This window comes from Ambystoma mexicanum, chromosome 4p (genome assembly GCF_040938575.1).
Source record: "Ambystoma mexicanum isolate Mex_15411 chromosome 4p, UKY_AmexF1_1, whole genome shotgun sequence".
Classification (NCBI taxonomy): Eukaryota; Metazoa; Chordata; class Amphibia; order Caudata; family Ambystomatidae; genus Ambystoma; species Ambystoma mexicanum.
In genome coordinates, this window is record NC_090927.1 from 1,164,611,139 (window position 1) to 1,164,628,664 (window position 17,526).

The window sequence follows — 17,526 nt, forward strand, 5'->3', positions numbered from 1 at the left end:
CAGCATTGTCAGTGGTATCTGCACAGTGTATTTTCCTGTATATCATTCGTTTTAATCACACACCAATATGGTTGCATACTATGCCATCTTGCCATTTTGCCATCAATGTGTTGCAATTTGCTCTCGTCTTTGTTGCGGCCTAAAATGTACACATACGTGGCATTTCACCCGCTACCTCCCTTTTTGTTTTCATTGGAAGTGGCGATTTCATATCAACCCCTTCTCAAACCAAACACGTTAAACATACAGACCTCTCTCTGTCAGGCCATATGCTGTGGGGTTATGGGACTGAAGATTCGCGCCTATCTGGTAGGTGCTTAGTTTGATAAGCCAGTGTGCTTGCATGCATGCAGACGCCAGTGTGGCCTTGTTATGCAGTAGAGCCGTCTAGCACATTGGAGGTTAATGGAACATGTGCTAGCCGGGTTGTGTAAGATGTGCATGGGAAGCACAGATGTGCTCAAATTCTGTGTACATGTCTCTGTGGAACATACAAGCTTCATGTCAGGCGGGTCACTAATGAATGGAGTCTGCCCTGTGGGGTTCCCCAGAAATCTGCTATTTCACCCCTGCTTTTTAACATCTATGTCCGCCCCATGGCCAACTTGATACAGGATCATGGCTGCCGGTTCTGTGCGCATGCAGATGACACCCAGCTTAATTTAAGAGTTGCTCATAACCTTAAGGAAGCTGCGTCGCGCTTACAGGGTTGTCCAGCAGATATTGGTACCTGGAGGAATCAAAACTGGCAAAGACTCAATGGGGAGAGAATTGTGAGAGGTCTTGTGATTGCCCCCCTGACTGCTCAGTCCATCTGGATCACAGCCCTTTGGCCCACATCTCTGGGTGACCTCCCCATCCCTGTTGATTCCGTTAAGATCCTGGGGATCAAGATGGCGGCCACCCCTTTCTCCAGATCTGCAGATTAGACCCAGATGCCGTTCAGACTTTTTCAAGACGAGAACCCTGAAAAAAGTGATGCCTTTCATTCCTCTCCAGCCCGGTAGTAGCTTGTGCTGTGATGGACATCCTGGACTTCTTTAATGCCACCTTGCTGGCCCAACACAAATGCCACCTGAAGGGAGCACAGGTTGCCCAGAATTCGGAGGCACGGCCTGTGGCTGGACTTACTAAAAGTGCACATGCATCGCCAGTCTTGAACAAGCTTCACTGGTTCCCAGTCGAGGGTAGGGTCAAGTTTAAGGCCGTCTGTATGCTCCACCAAGCCTTACACGGCCAGGGCACCCTATAGCTTCCGGAGAAGATTGCTCCCTATGTTCCAAACAGAGCTTTACGTTCGGGTGGCCATTCTCTTCTTGTTGTGCCAGCGATCAAGGGATCCACGGTGGAGGGCAATGCGTTCTCTGTCGCTGGCCCCCTACTCTGGAACTCTCTTGCTCTGGCCCTGAGGCTTATAGATGAATATAGTAAATTCTGCAGGGCTTCAAAAGCGTACCTATATCCTCACTAACTGTCCAAGCGCATTATCGTGTTTTTTTCTTCCTCTTTTTTTTGATAGTCCCTTTGGGTAGGGTAGTTGCCCTAAATCAAATTCTGCTACCATAACATAGCAGTAGGACCTTTTCTTTTCTCTTCCCAATTCAGTTTCAAAAAGGAAACCCTTACAAATATTAATGCTAAAAACTGAACTTCCTTCTATTGAATGAGGAAAATACACTATCAGGATGAAATGATCTGCTTGTCCATTTAAACACATTCAAACAGTGTGAAGAACATGTCTGTTAATAGGTGTAACTCATGCTTAGCAGAAACAAATGTAAGCTGTGCCTGCCTCATAAACAAAACAGCCTTACGCCTGTTTTGGTGGCGGTCTGGGGAGTGCACACTGTGCTGGAGTAATGTGTCTCGGTGCCATCTAAAGTGAGGCAAAGTATTGTAGTTACCATTGTTTTTTTCTTCTAAACAACACCTATAGGGCCTGATTCTCAGAACGCTTTCCTGTGGGATTACACCATTATAAAGCGCTTCTGTGAATCAGGCCCACATGTTAGCAGGGCACATTTCCACCTTCTCTACACAGCCAACTCATTTTCCACCCACAATTGTAAGTCTCACACTTCTGATGCCACATGCACGTGTGAGTCACAGCAAGAGGACAAAGGTTAATACTGAAAGGAGTAACGCTGTGCGACCACCTTTGTGGGTGTGTACTTTTCAGGCAAGACATGGACACGTTCATAGCCCCCGCAATTGACACACCCATTCCACCTGAGTGATTGCGGTGACTAAATCTGTTATGTGTGAGCAATTTGTACTATTCCTCAATGCAAACTGCAGCAGCGTGTGCAATGTGCGGCAAGTTATAAGGCCGTAGATAAAGTCTGAAATCTTTTTGGGAATAAGATGTGTGCTATTTTGGGACTCACATTACCTGCCCTGGTGCAAGTCACATCTTATTCGAGGCGTAAGGCACACTCACTCCTGTGAATGGACCCCACAGGGCTCATCTTTGTGCAGAACAGGGGCGTTGCTGGGGGGGGGAGTAAGGGGGCTATAGCCCCTGATCTTTTGGTTGTAGCCCTGGATAGAATCTCAGGAGCTACAGCCAAAAGACTAGCTAGCCCCCAGTCCCAACAGTTCTGACATCAGCTTAGCCCCGGGTCTTTTCCAGACCTAGCAACTCCCCTGCTGCAGAAAGTGGCACTGAGGGAAAAGGATTGAGAAGGCACACAGCTGCACAACCTCCACACTCGAACGGCCATTTGAACAGCCACCCCCTTTCCCGACCGCTACTCCAAATGTCCTTGTTAAACCCCTCCACATTTCCTTCTATTCATTATGCACACTGTATTTCATTTCGTGGCGTCCATTTTGTTTCTTTTCAACTACCCTAGTTAAAATTGTAGCATATTCTTAAAGGGTTTCGGCTACAGTATAGTGGAAATGCAAGCACACAAACACTGAGTAGGCCAGGGATGGACTGGGCGCCACAAGAGGGCCTGGAAATCATTTTCAGGGTGGCCCCATATAACACATTTTCAGCAAACCTAACCCTTTTCCTGTGGGAAAATGTGTAAATACCGCACAAAAGCGGCCTACCGGAAAATCTCCAGAGTCCCCTATAGGCCAGTCCAGCCCTGGAGTAGGCAGGTATAAAGGATGAGCATGAGTAAATGACATGGTTCCTTTTGTGGTTGTTCCTTTTTTATGATTTTCCACATGGGGAGAGGGGGGGGGCAGGTGCTTGCGCTCTTGTCCGTATCTACCTTTTTGGCGTGTTCGGGCTGGTTGACCATCTTCTCTGCGTCCTCCAGCCAGGCCTGCAGGCTGGGCACGGTACTGCTGTAGCGGTCCCAGTTCACCACCACTTCCTCCAGCATGCTCCTCACGCTCCGCACTTCCACCGAAAGGTCTCGCCACTGCAGGTTGGTGTCAGTCAGGAACTTGGATACGGCCTCTGCTTCCTCCGCTGGAAGGAAAGATGTTGAAATATTGAACGCAGGCAAACATGGACACATTCATGAAAACCAGTGTAAAATAACTTGCATTCAGATGCTTTTTCTCAATATACGTGCGAGTGCTTTATTTGCTCTGAATAACAGATCTGTCTTGCTGCTGGTGGAAAACACTCAGCTGGTGGTCGCGTGCAACATGGCCACCAGAACCCCTCCCATCCACTCACAACTGCTGCCTCAGTATAGCGAGATTCAAGCGCAAAAGAGCTGGCGGATCAAGCTTCCCGGGTTCGCAGTGCCACCCTCTGGAACATCGCCCCCTCCCACTACGTGAGGAGCCTTCCCACCACGTGTTCCGGAACAAACTGAAAACTCACTTGTTCAACTAACCATGTCCTACCTACTAATCAGCAAACCTGTCTGCAACTACCTGCTACCCAAATTCACTGCTTGTAACAGCCCCTAGATGCCCACGGGCTTTGCACGCTACTATAAATGCAAAAATAAATAAATAAACATTGGGTGGAGGGATTGCTTGCATGCCTATGGGTGATATTGTTTACAGTGCCTCTCCTTACAGGAGCTATCTCAAGTCGAGCGGAGGCAACCTCCTTGGGAAGTAGGGGCTTCTGACAGAGCATCCAGAACCTTCCAGTCCAATCTGGTTCTCTCTCAGAAGTTCAGGGCCCCGCAAGGCCAGTGGTTTACTTTACTAGGATCAGGGGCGGATTTAGCGGTCGCTAGGCAGACAAACGGCGACCGGGCCCCTCCCCCCATTCCCTTCCTTCCCATTTGTTTTCACAGTCAGGCAGAGGCAGCAGCGCTCATGGGGCCCCGCGTGTTCTGTGTGAACACTGACTGAGCAATGAATCCATTAAAGTGGAGGGGCTGCCAAGTTCACTATGCATAGAAGTGCCCTAACTGCTCTTAATGAATGCGGGGGGGGGGGGGTGTCTCAAGTGATGCCAAAGAAATGCATAACTAACAGGTTTGCGATGTGCCCTCTTGTGAATAGGCAGTTGGTGGTCTCCCACCATTTACAAGGGCCCATTATCTCCACCTGAGCAGCAGTTGCCTCCCCATAGCCAGGCCTTTCCCCCTGGTGAGAATTTCTACTCTGGGTGTCAATGGGTGGCGGGGCAAATACACAACCCTTCCATGCCCAGAAGGAACTTTAAACAAAAGGCATCACGTAAGATGATGGCCATTTGCTGTTTTTCCATTTCACCTCCCAGTTTATTCCAAGTAGACCAAACACATCATGGGCTAGACGTGAATAAATTAACACATTCCCGCAATAAAGCCAACATTATAAAAAATTGCTTTTGTTCCTAAAGTTTGCCATTCCGCACTCGTGATCACAATTAACTTCGCTCACCCTAAGATCTGCCTCTATGACCAACCCATCTTGGGCCCTTTATCACGTGCTGCCCACGGGGCCCTTTGTCTTAAATCTGCCACTGACCAGGATACTGCGTTTCTGTTTATTAGAACTGGGAAAATAGCTCCTAATTCACAAGGAATTCGATATGTAAGTTGAACGTGTGGTTTGAGCAAATTGGGTCTCTGGCCGCCTACAAATTGCACACGCTTGGTGAGCACAGGAATCACCCATGCGACGCATGCAATTTCTATCTACAACATTTGGAACCATGAATGCACCTGATTCTCACACAGAAAAAACGAAAAACAGGCAGAAATCGATGAAGCTGAAAGCGATTTTTGTTTTACATTGTAATCTCGAATGTGTTTCACACTTTGGGGAAAGTGTTTCACCTGCAGGTAAAAATAGTAGAACAGTGATATTCGAGCCTGTGGATTTGCCTGTTTTCCAAATGTGACCAATGGCAAGCTGGGGCAGGGGCAGATTATTACAGAAGCAAGCATTGTTTGTGTCAATTCGTGAGTAAGTATGGGTTTTATATAGTGTTTCATCTGAAATGTTAAAAAAAAATATATATTCCGAATGCGTGATTTGGCCGAATTTCATACGTTCGAAAAAAAACGAATGGCCGAAAAGTTTGACCAGATCACGCATTCAGTGCTGGGGGCTGTGCCCCGCACCCTTGCTCACTATATTGTGAGTGGAAGTTGCGGGGGACACCTCTGCAGCTGTCCCGAAAAGAAAACCACCCAAAAAAAGGATAGAACCCTGCGGCGCCGGTTCCCGATCACAGAAGTGAAAGGGAACAGGCGTCGCAGGGACACAGAGAGTCGGAATGCAAGGTAAGTAGGGGGGTGTGGGTAGGGGTCTGGGTGGGGTGTGGGCCAACTCAGTAATGTTCAGGAGAGAAAAAACAGAAGATTATTTCGAAAAAATAATCGTCGATCTTTTCTCCCTCAAACATTTGGAATTCGATCTTTCAACCCTAATCCTTTATATAGGGCAAACACAGTAGACAATTAACAGCGTCTGGCGCGATAGACGTGGAGGCGTGTCTCTCATTGGAATTTCCTGCCTATTTCCAGTCATTCAGCCACAAGTATACCGTTTAGTTTTGGCTCCTAGAGGTGGAGATAAACTACTGTATGAACAAAAACTATTTGCATAAGAAGCATACGTGCCCTTGGCCCTTTTTATTGGCATTCATGAGGGGTAACATCTATGGCAGTATGATTCTCTGTATTACATTATAGTCACATAATATTTATGTTTTTAAAATGCTGGAAAAACAGTTGCCTGGATGGTAATTGGGTAACTGCAGCGATCCAGCGGGCCTTGTCTAGATTCTTGCCATGTTTTGGTGATTGAAATGAGCCATTTGTACCTTCAAACGCATCTTTCTGAAAGGTAAATGGCTAATCAAGCAGCTTCTGGTGTAATAAGCTTTAAACAAGTGCGCCTTCAGCCGCTTGATTTCTAAGCAATAAAAGTGCACAGCCCTGAAATGAGCTTTATTTGGTGGTCTTTTATTAAGAAACGCTAAAGAGCATGTCATTCATTTCAATGGGCTCACTTTTACAACATAGCAATATTAAAAGTTGTAAAGTTGAAACTATCTGATTGGGGGAACAGGATGGCTTATAGAAAAGGCAAAACGGTTGCTGCGGCACAAATTGCATCATCTGCAACGTGTGCATCTGCTCGGATGCAAATACATTTCCAGCAGCAAACACGCTTTGGGAATTGGCCCCGCAGTCTCGTAATATTAAAGGAATTGCCATAGCAGGAAGGACAATGTGCCACTAGGACATGCCAGTCTGGCGACTGCGGTGACCCCAGGCACATGGTTCCGGAGGTTTCTTAGACCGCTGCTCGACCGCCTCCTTGCGAGGCAGTCAGCAGTGGCTTATTTATTATTTATTTTGAATGTATACAGCGCACACAAGCCCTCAGGCATCAGGGCGCTATGATCCAGTTACATGGAGCCCATAAGCAGGGAAAACCCCTTAGATTGAGTCCTTAGTCATCCGTACATACAGAGGCATAGCCAGAATTGTCTAACAAGTGGGGCCTGAATCTAATGTAGTCGGGCCCACCGCAGTAACACTAACATCTGTAAATGCCCACACAGTGCTGCTGAGTGGGCATGTACAGATTTTGGGCGGGCCTTGCCCACTCAGGCCTTACCCCATTTACGCCTCTGGGTATCATATGGATGGGTAGGGTACAGAAAGAAAAGGTGCATACAGGTACAAACATGACAATGCTATGTTCGTTCATGGGTTCCAGAGACAATATCAACACCTAAACTACTGATTTGGCGGTGATGGCAGGGCGATAGTCGACTAGTTTAGGTGAATAACCAGGTTTTTAGGGCTTTTCGAAAGGCCCAGTATGATTTTTCTGCTCTTAGAGGTTCAGTGTGAGATCTCAGCAAGGTTTTTCCTTACAATACACGCGCTGGGAAAGTCCTTACCTGATCCTTCGACTTGGGCATATATCTCAGCCGCCTGCTTCAGGGTGTGGTACGTGACTTCATACTGCTCAAAGAATCGATTTCCCTCGATAAAAGACTGGCAAAACAAAGGTTCATGTTAGAGAATGGCAGGGAAAGGTCAGAATTAAACCCACAGCCTCCCTTTGAAGAGGAGCGTCTTTATAAAGTAGCCAAGTGGTATTTCAGGGATATTTGGGATGTAATGGGAGAATGAGCATTGTCCCCCCATATTATACCTGTCCATCCAAATATCCAGCCCAGACTATGTGCAATCAACGCAGCTGACTGTATTGTGTCATTATTCAACACACATTTCATAACAGTAATTTATCATTGAATCATTAAGGTCCAGATGTATGAAATTCTTTCCACGGTTCCACACAAACGCTGATTCATGGAACTGTGCAAAGTGTATTTTGGCAGTGCAAAGTCATTTTGTACTGCAAAAATGACTATGCACGGACCTTTGGCTATTCCCTTCTACTGCTCGCCCCTCCACACTCAGAGAAAGCACTGCCCGGGATGTTTGCGCTAGCTCTGTGCTTCCAAGCGAATGCTTAAAGATACACATGGGCGGATTTCATAGGAAGTAACCCTGAAGTACCCCTAATAACACCCGAGAATGCAATTTGATTCACAAAGATGTTATGGTCAGTAAATCGAGAAAGACAGAAGTCAGAGTTAGTACCAGTAACTTCTTTGTGAATCAAATTGCCCTCTCCGGATATAAGGCAAGGAGGTGCTGGGGTTACTCAGAGAGACTCCTCAGTGAATCAGCCCCTTGGGTAGTGCAGCCATCGGTAACCTTTGGCTAGATGCTGTAGTTTGAGCTGTCAGTCAAATGACCTGGCCTGCAGCATCCCTTGCCCCGCCTCCCCACCTCACAATGCATAAAGAGGAGGCCTGAAACCGCTGACCACTTCCACATTGCATTTGTTTCTCCTCCAGCTCTGGGCCAATGGGACATGCTGGATGCACCCCACTCACTTGGTACATGGGATAATGTTGCCCTCTCTAGCGGCAGGTCACTACTCATTCCATTGGCTGCTTCTGAGTGGCCATGCTGTTTCATGTAGGTAATCACAGGTTTTCATCACTGTGACATTGCGGAAATGAGTCAACTTATTAGCATCACCCCTAAAACCTCTGCAACAAACAGTATTCCATTTGATGACAAGTCTCGGGAGGATAGCTCAGGGGCAACGTGCTCGCCTTGGAAGCAAGACGACACAGAGCAACACAGGTTCGATCCCCAGGTCTGCGCTTAGAAACCTCTGGGTATTAAGTGCGTTATAAGTAACTTATCATAAGCCCAGAGGATCAAACTGAAATCTTGTGGGGGGAGGAGTGGAGTTGAAAATGTTAAAAATATGCAACTCTTTGCAGAGATCAATGTTTGGAATGATCAGGAAGTACATTAAGCAATAATCAAGCTACCTCCTGTTCATAAAATATGCTTCAGCACCCATTGAACCATCCTCTACCCCGCACTTAGCTGAGACCCGCTCTGCGCTTGATGCACTTACTATGTAGCTTTGCAGAAGGAGCTCCACGGATTCCCGTCTTCCATATTTAATAATCCACGATTTCAACTTTGACTCCGCAAGCACTAAGAGGGCGAGGAGACGATACTTCAACTCCAGGAACTCCAGTCTCACCAAATGCAGCTGTGATGTGGATGCAACAAAATGGAACCTGCAAATATACGACACATGTCAGTGGTGCAACTCACGGCTACGTACCCATGTGATTCTGCCGGTAGCACCATGCCGACTGCCCTTCATGCCGGCATTGTTCCACCATTCATTATACTGCTGCCGGTGTCCCCCCCACCCCCCATGACCTGATCTGTGTACCCCAAGATGTGTCACCCTCCTTTGCTGCTCTTTCGATGTGGGCGTCCCCTCTCCCACAGCCCGCTTTTTGCATACGCCTACCCTCCGAGCACACCTCTCACAGTGCCCTCAACACCTTCAACCTCACTCACCTGCTGCCGTGGAATTGGGCATCGGAAACCAGAAGTGTCCCGATTTGCCGGCACACCACGGCGCAGGCCCATGTGCCGTACGCCACCGGTGTTTTCATTTACTGCAGCATACTCACTGCCATGGTGAGTATGCTGGCCTACTGGCATATTCACGCCAGCCTTTTCACCAGAAACCAAATACCCTGTGTGTATGAGCAGGAACATGTACTATACCCATATTTGCAGCTCCTTTAGCTTCTCCTCATTTTGTATTGCATAGTACAATCACGTGCTTCCCAATATTTCCCCTCATTATGTTTTTGAATGAGTGAACAAGGGTATTGTGGTGCCACAGCACTGGGTATTGTGGTGCCACAGCACTGAGAGGCGGCAGCCATTAGGGGGTCACTGCTTGTACGGCTGTTACTACACGCCATGTCCACTAGTAGCCTACGCTGGGGGGTTTAAAGCTTGTGAGTGTGGTGTGGCCTCAGGGGGTTAGGGGTGGCACATCTGTGCTCGCCTTGAAGAGGAACGGCCGCAGAGACTCAAATCTCTACCTCTATCCTTCCCACCTCCTTAACCAGACTCAAATCTCTACCTCTATCCTTCCCACCTCCTTAACCAGACTCAAATCTCTACCTCTATCCTTCCCACCTCCTTAACCAGACTCAAATCTCTACCTCTATCCTTCCCACCTCCTTAACCACCCATCTGCTCCGGAAGGGATACTCGTGAAAGAGGGAGAGCGCTGGGTTGTTGTAAACAAAGCAGTTTCCAGTAGTTTATGGGTGATTATTGGCTCTTAGCTGAATATTCACAAAATCGTTTTCAACAATGTCAGTTTTTGATTGTGTAATGTTCCCGATTATTTTACAACCGTAATTTGTCACCATGTATCCTTCTAAGACACTGATCAACTGAATATCCACAGCGTGCAAGTGAGGGACAGTCGCTTGGTGAACAGTGCCACCGGCCGGTAGTTGATCACTGGGGATGTGGAAGTGACAGGCCTTGCACAGCATGGCCTCTAGGAGGTGCACTCCTAAGGCAGTCCCACAGAGCTGTAATACAAGTATGGGTTGTGCCCTAAACCAGGCTTTGAAGAGTTAATAACTGGTCTAACGGGGGTCACAACTGATGTAACTCGCCGAAAGCGTACACCCCTGTACAAAATGTGTTCTAATAAATGTTGCTAGGCCTGTTTTTTCTATTGTCATTTCTTGTATGCAGCCCATGGACCACAGGTATCGGCCACCGCTGAATGGAGCGAGTTAAATATGGAGTCCCCTTAGTGTCATATCATGTGACAGGCTTTCTCCAACGGAAAAGTTGATGGGAGCAGAAGACGCACATCCCCATCAGCACGGTCTGAGCGACCAGATGTGTTACCCGTGTCATGCTCATCCGCAGCCATTTTCCGTGATCTGCACCTGTGTTCAGTGTAGTGTCACGCTGCAGGTGTCACGGGCAGGATTATCCTTGGGACAGTTGCAATCTGTTTGTAAATGCTCAGGACAGTGCACGTGACTCATGCTCTTTCACCTGACCGTGGACCAGTGGTCCTGCTCGCTCCCGTTCCTGTGTGCATCCTCAGACATCCTGGAACTACTGAAATTATAGACGCGTCCTGGTTAATTTTACTATCTAAATTGGCCAAGTGTTCACACCTTCATTGATGACAAGCGCCTTGCCCTCGATTGCAATTTAAAAGATTAGGACCAGAAAAGCATTTCTAAAAATCCACGCCTTAGCCCACGATTGATAGCACGGCTGTGTGTTCTACGAGCCAAAACAAATTATCTCCTGCCTCCATGATGGACTGAGGAGGAGAGATCCTGTCTCCATAAAGCGATCATTTGCCTGCTCCCTGTTGAGGTCAGAATCCAGGTAAAGGCCCTAACTTGCATGTTTTGTGCAAGGCTACTGCAGGTTTTCCCTACTGACCAACCGTTTATACCCCAGCACCCGTGGACGGAGCTGTGATGGAGCTCAGGGAATGTGGAGGTGTTCCCCAGGGCAAGGACTGCCGCAGGCAGTGGCCGAGGCAATTGCATTTCAAGCACCAGGCTTTGGAATAATCTCTTCCTGAGATGCAGAAAGGATTGAAACACTTACGCGTTATGAATGCCATATCATATCATATGCCACTCTTTTGCCGAATGACAACTTTACTGACTGCATTTTCGCTGAATTGTTTCCCACTTTTACTTTCCACAGAAGGTAAGTTTAGGTAAAGTAGATCAAAAGGGGAAATACAGCAAAACAAAATTCGGTGAAGTTGCCATTCGACAAAAAAAAGAAATTCACACTGTTCTACAAATTTGCCAAAACTTGATAGAACTGCAGACAGACATACTAGGGTTTCAGAACAGCCCTGTTTATCGGTCCGGTTTGAGCCCACTTTCACCCTGCCTTCCCAGTAGAAAGACCAGTGCCTAAAGGTGGTTTTCTGTGCACTGTGCATCTGATAGGTGTTATTGGCCACTCGCTCACAAACGCAAGGCCATCACCGACATACAAGGACTGCCAAGAGGCTCGACTCTATGGCCCTTATTCACAGAGCATTTTCCAATGGGGTTTCGCCTTTATAAAACGCTTCTGTGAATTAGGCCCTATGAATTTATTTTGCACAGTGACGTGGATGGACTGTTCTCAAATTCTGCCTTTACTCTCATATTGTGATTGCTCTGACAGGCAGCCATAGCAGGATTGCTAGTCCGCCTGCTAAGCATTAGCAACAAGTTTCTCTAGACCCCCCAGCGTCCCAGTGTCCTGTTCAGAGAAGGAGGTGTAAGCGAACAGGCAACCTCCATATTCGCCACAGACGGGGTGCAGTCCAAAGCCTTGCTCCACAGCGATGGCAAGGGCGTACGCCTCAATCGCTTTGACTTATGTAATGAGCTTGCTCATTAGCAGGGCCTTTTTGGTGCTTCATTTTAATGATACGTATTCAGCAATGCCAAGTGACGCCCCCGCTGACAATCCATCTGCCGGCTTCGCCCTCAGTGTTTCCTCGCCGGGATCTGGCTAGAAGAATGGTATCATGTTCCTGACAGTAGAGAGCGCATCAAGACATTTATAGAAACAGACATTCCCCTTTTGTTGCCATTCACGCCCCTTTCTTACCTGGCACTATTTACATTCACTCTGCATGCCCTCTACGAAACCCATGCCAGGATCGCCCCACTTCAGGCATGACGACTGGCACAACTATGCAACAGTCTCAGATTGTTGACTACACCCAGAACACAAGGAACGCATGCGCCAGATGTTGGGCTTACCTTTCGGCCATGTCCGCTAGCTGCTCAGCCGGAAGAGGGACTCCATTAACATACCCGGCTCGGTGAATGTCGTAGAATGCCTTCTTGTAACCGTCCACGCTCTTCAGTACTTCCTGCCATCACCAAGACAAAAAGAGGACATTGTAAGCCAACGGGCTACTGCCATCTTTTCAAGCTTGAAGTGTGGCGATGCCTGAAGGTCCTGCTTCCTTAGCACTGCCACTACATCGTTTGCATTTGTATTCAAGTTGCGCTCGACTCCAAAAATGTAACAAACAGCGGCAGCGAAAAACGAAAGTAGATCCTGGTAACTATGGCAGCTATTCAGCGAGAGAACGCTTCTGCTGCCTCGATTACAGGGCTGGAAGATTTTAAAGCAACAGGAGCCCTCCTCTTCATTTGAATAATTGTCATACTCTATGAATGCTTCCATTAGCGGGGACTTTGTTTTGACATGCCTTGATTCTCTAAACTAGGAAGACATTCCCACTTAAAATGTACGGTATCCTGTAAAATGTACATGAGAATTAATGAGTTCCACTATAGCTTGAAATTTGGCAACACCATGTAGCGTAACTATTATTGATTCTGAAGTTTAACTACTTGACAAATATGGACGATCGATTGAAACAGTGGTCTCTGCAACCAGGTAGTGCTAGCACAGCGGTATGCATTCTTAGGGCCCGATTCATGGAATATTTGCCCGGTTCAAAGTGACTTTGCACTGCTGAAAAGCGACTTTGCACTTCCGACACAAACCCTGATTCATGCAACCCTGCAAAGTGTTTTTTTTCCCTGCAAAGTCCAGGCAAAGTCATTTTGAACTGCAAAAATGACCATTGCGCTGAATTTACCCAGACTTTGCGCTGCAAAAATACACTTCGCACGGTTCCATGAATCAGGGTTTGTGTCGGCAGTGCAAAGTCACTTTTCAGCAGTGCAAATTCACTTTGAACCGAGCAAATATTCCATGAATCGGGTCATCTTCCCAAACGCATCTCGTTGGGAGACCAATATTTTAACCTTCTGACTACTTTGTACTTTCCCCACATATTCTAGAACCAGAGTTTGTTTATATAATCATACCAGCCCTGGAATATTTCTGGATTGCCGTTTACTAGTAGCAGCACTGCTGAAAGGGGGTCAGGGGTCAGGAAACCAATGCAGTGTCTGGAACTTCAGAAGAGTGCATGGGTGCAATTTGATGAAGCCAGAGGAGTGGGGAGAGGAAGGTCAGGGGAGCGAGGGGACATTTCTGGATCTGATCTTTCAGGACGCTTGATTCAAGCACTAGAACTATTATGTCCCAGCCCTTGTCCATCACATCTCAGTCACTACTGTGAATAACAACCTTCAATATATATTGCATGGGTGGTTCATACAGAGGGATTGGGAGTCCTCCTGCCCAACTAATTCTACAGTGAAGCCATGCTGCTAATCATTCTGTTCTGGCTAGAAACCTACACATTTAAAAAAGAAATGAATTCATCATGTTTTGAATGCCATGTAAATCCATACACACATACATGTCTGGTTCGTGCCCCATACACTAACATTATAAAATGTAGTCTTCACATTAGTCACATATATGATTATTCCAAAAGAAAATCTAAAACACAAGATGCTATCAAATGAACACGTTGAAACAATGAAACGTATGCTACAAAGGCAGATCGCTTTTTCTCAACTTCATTGTGAATTTAGATTCATAGCTCCGTTTCCTGCATATTTATTTATTTATTGGACATTTGTATGGCGCCTATACCCAGGTGTATCCAGGCACCACAAGACAAGATAGGGCGTGGGTGAGGGGACATGGAAAATCACAAAAATACAACAAAGATACGATTATATTGGCCCTGTGACAATCCTAACGTATTATTCCTCATTGTAAATGAGAGTTGTGCAATGGCGATACCTTTTCAGAACTGGAGTGCTGGCGTCCTTTGTGAAATGCAGTTTCTCCGGTCCTTGTGGCCAGAGCTGGTAGATATCCCTCTTATGCATAAAGGGTATTTGCTTAGTTTTTACTATTTAAACAAATCTTTAAAAGTAACCTCCCAATTCATGAGGTGGCAAGCATTGTTGTTCTAAATTATGGGATTAATTCATTTCAGCAACCAGTTTAGTAATTGCTGATAGCTTCTAAATCATTTGACTAATCGAGTAAAAACACGCGAACACCCCATGATTTACCTGTGGCAAGCATTGGAGCCCTATATATGAAATGCCCTCATGAATTCACCAGAAAAAGTGCCTTAGCCCCTTCACTGGATTCCACCTAGTACACTCCACGAAACGACTCTCCTTCTTGTCCCGAATTCACTTCTTTCCTCCAGATACAAGTGTTGTTCCGTTCTTCTTCTCTTGGACCTTTCCACTGCATTTGATACTGTCGATCACCCTACTCTCCTCTCGCCTCTCTCGTCTTTTCTGGTTCTGTATCGCGCTGGTTTCAGTCTTATCTCTCCAATTGCAGCTACTTGATTTCGTGAGCCGTCCTACTTCTTTTCCTATTTCTCTTAGTTATGTTGCTCCTCAAGGTTCAGCTCTTGGTCCTTTACTTTTCTCCATCTCTTCTATTCCATTAACATCACTTATTGAATCTTTTAGCCTATTCAGTCACGTTTACGCTCATGGCTCCCTGGGTTTCTTGTCCTTTTCTTCTTGAATGTCTTCTCATTTCTTACATCTCAATCCCTCTGAAACAGATGTTCTTTTCTTCCCACCTTTTTCTCCTTTCCTCTTTGCAGCCAGGATACTAATTCCCTCCACCTTTTCTTTCTTCCTCCCTTTGGCACGTAATCTTGGTGTCATTTTCTAATCAACACTATATTGTTCTCTTCCTATCTCAATAACGCTCTTGCCTGTCACTACAATCTTTACAATATCTGTTGTATACGGTGATATGCTACCAAACATCTCATTACGTTTTCTATCTGTTCCTGTCCTGACTGCTGCGCTGCTCTCCTAGTTGGCCTTCTCTCTTCCCATCATACTCCTCTTTGCTCAATTTGTAACTCTGCTATTTGGCTACTTTTTCCTCCAACCGAGGTCATCTACATCTCTGCCATTTCTTTCCATCCCCTCCTCTCCTATGATTCTCATCTCTGATTTCACTTAGTTTCTCTGTATTGTATTTAATACAACTTATCATGGCCTTGCCCCACCCTGCCTCCCTGCTCTGGCCTCACCCTATTCTCCTTCACGGCCTCTCCGTTCACAATATCTTCATCTCCTGTCGCTCCCTAAACCGTCAAGCGACTCTTCCCGGTTTCATTGCTTTTCGCTTCTTGCCTTCACATTTTGGAATTCTCTTTCACCTGACATTGCATGATCGCCTCTTCACATGTTCCATTCCCACTTAAAAGCTCCTCCCCACCCCCCGAACGTCCAAGTTCTATGTTATAACTATGGGGAAGTACGTAAGGTCAGCATGCACCCACAATTAAGGGCCATATTGTCTATTTGTGAAATGTACTACAACGAGTTCACGCAATTCCCACAAAGTACACCTTTAAACCAATGGGAAGCCTAGAACATAAACCTGGTCAATTAGACTGACTGTCCTTTGAAGATGACAATTGTTTCAACTAATCAATAACACCCAATGCAATTTGTCTTAGAGTATGCATCTGCCCATTGCTGTACAATGTTAGCTGGACAATGTGGAGAGCAACCATAGATTGCTAATGTAGCACCTACTATGCACATATATGAGTCTGTATGAATATTTGATATCAAAACATAATATATTAGGGCTCGAAATTAAGACTGGATAAGCAGGAGCTAAAAGTAGCTCCTGGGTATCCTACATCAACAAGGGACCAGGAGCTAACACTGGGGAATGAGGAGCTAATACATATCTTTCTGCAAATCTCACTTCCACGTAGGATTGAAACCTATCATTTTGTCCATTGCATATAGCCCCTTTTGCTTTAAATGACGTACACATGTGTCCTAGTGTTTATTTATAGATTATCACAAATGCACACAGTTAAATAGGTGTGTTTGTTTGGCATCAGTTGGCCTGGGGAGACAAACGTAGCCCCTGGTGGCTGTTGGTGTCAAGCTAACCAGGCTCTATTAGGCTAAATAGCTCCCAGCTCTCCTCAGTTTCGAATCCTTCACATATACTAAGGTATTGCTGTACTATTGAGTGTCAATACATGCTCTCTATGGTCAAAGAGTTCCCGTAATGCTGTATCTAATTGCCAGATATTTGTGGTGCAGTCAAAGGTCAACGAGTGTCCCAAAGCATGTAATTGCCACCTACCTTCTTGCCATCAGGCTCCATTTTTTTCTAGTTTGGATTTTTAGCCAAAAGCGCTATACATGCTGGGATGTGTAGGGCCATACTAAGAATTGGAAAATAAAAACTACAATTCCCAGTATGCAACGTGGTTTTGGCTACAAAGCGATTAATCAGTGAACAACTATGCAATAGGCCAGGCCTTCAAGATTTTTCTATTGGACCAACATATACATGCAAAGACAAACATAGATAATAAGGATATATTTAATATTTAATATGTGATTGCCATATTTTCCAAGGGACCTCGGAGACATATGAGTGTTTTATATGTTTATATTAATAGAAGATGGCAAATAGGTGATATGATGTTGCATTTCTTAGGAAGTATTTTACCTTTGCAAAGAAGAATTCCCCTACTTCCAGACTTTGAGATGCAAAAACACAACATAGCTCAGCGGGTTTACACAGCACTTTAATCTGGTGCATGCATTGATAACCACATAGGCCAGATTTACAAAGACTTGCACCGGAGCGAATCATGAGATGTCTGTGAGGATCTTCGATTTGCACCAGCTGACAGCGTATTCATCAAGCCTAACACTGGGGCAGATCTGGACATGCCGGGAAACTGTCTGAGATGCCGTTGAGCAAATCCTTGTGAATCAGGATTGCACAAGAGCATTTCATTGGTTCTTTAGCCATTTCCAGTTCTGCTCTGGTTTTA

The 17,526-nt window shown here is 46.0% G+C and overlaps 1 protein-coding gene across 17 annotated transcripts in view; it reads right to left on the minus strand.

Moving 5' to 3' along the window:
- Positions 1–17,526, minus strand: part of SYNE1 (spectrin repeat containing nuclear envelope protein 1) — a 1,651,720-nt gene that overhangs the window by 1,082,512 nt on the left and 551,682 nt on the right. For all 17 annotated transcript variants that reach the window (XM_069606781.1, XM_069606782.1, XM_069606785.1 and 14 more), the window contains 4 exons: positions 12,548–12,660; positions 8,824–8,992; positions 7,277–7,373; positions 3,228–3,430 (listed from right to left, as the gene is read on the minus strand). In XM_069606781.1, coding sequence (XP_069462882.1) covers positions 3,228–3,430; positions 7,277–7,373; positions 8,824–8,992; positions 12,548–12,660 — 582 coding nt within the window. The remainder of the gene's footprint in view (positions 1–3,227; positions 3,431–7,276; positions 7,374–8,823; positions 8,993–12,547; positions 12,661–17,526) is intronic.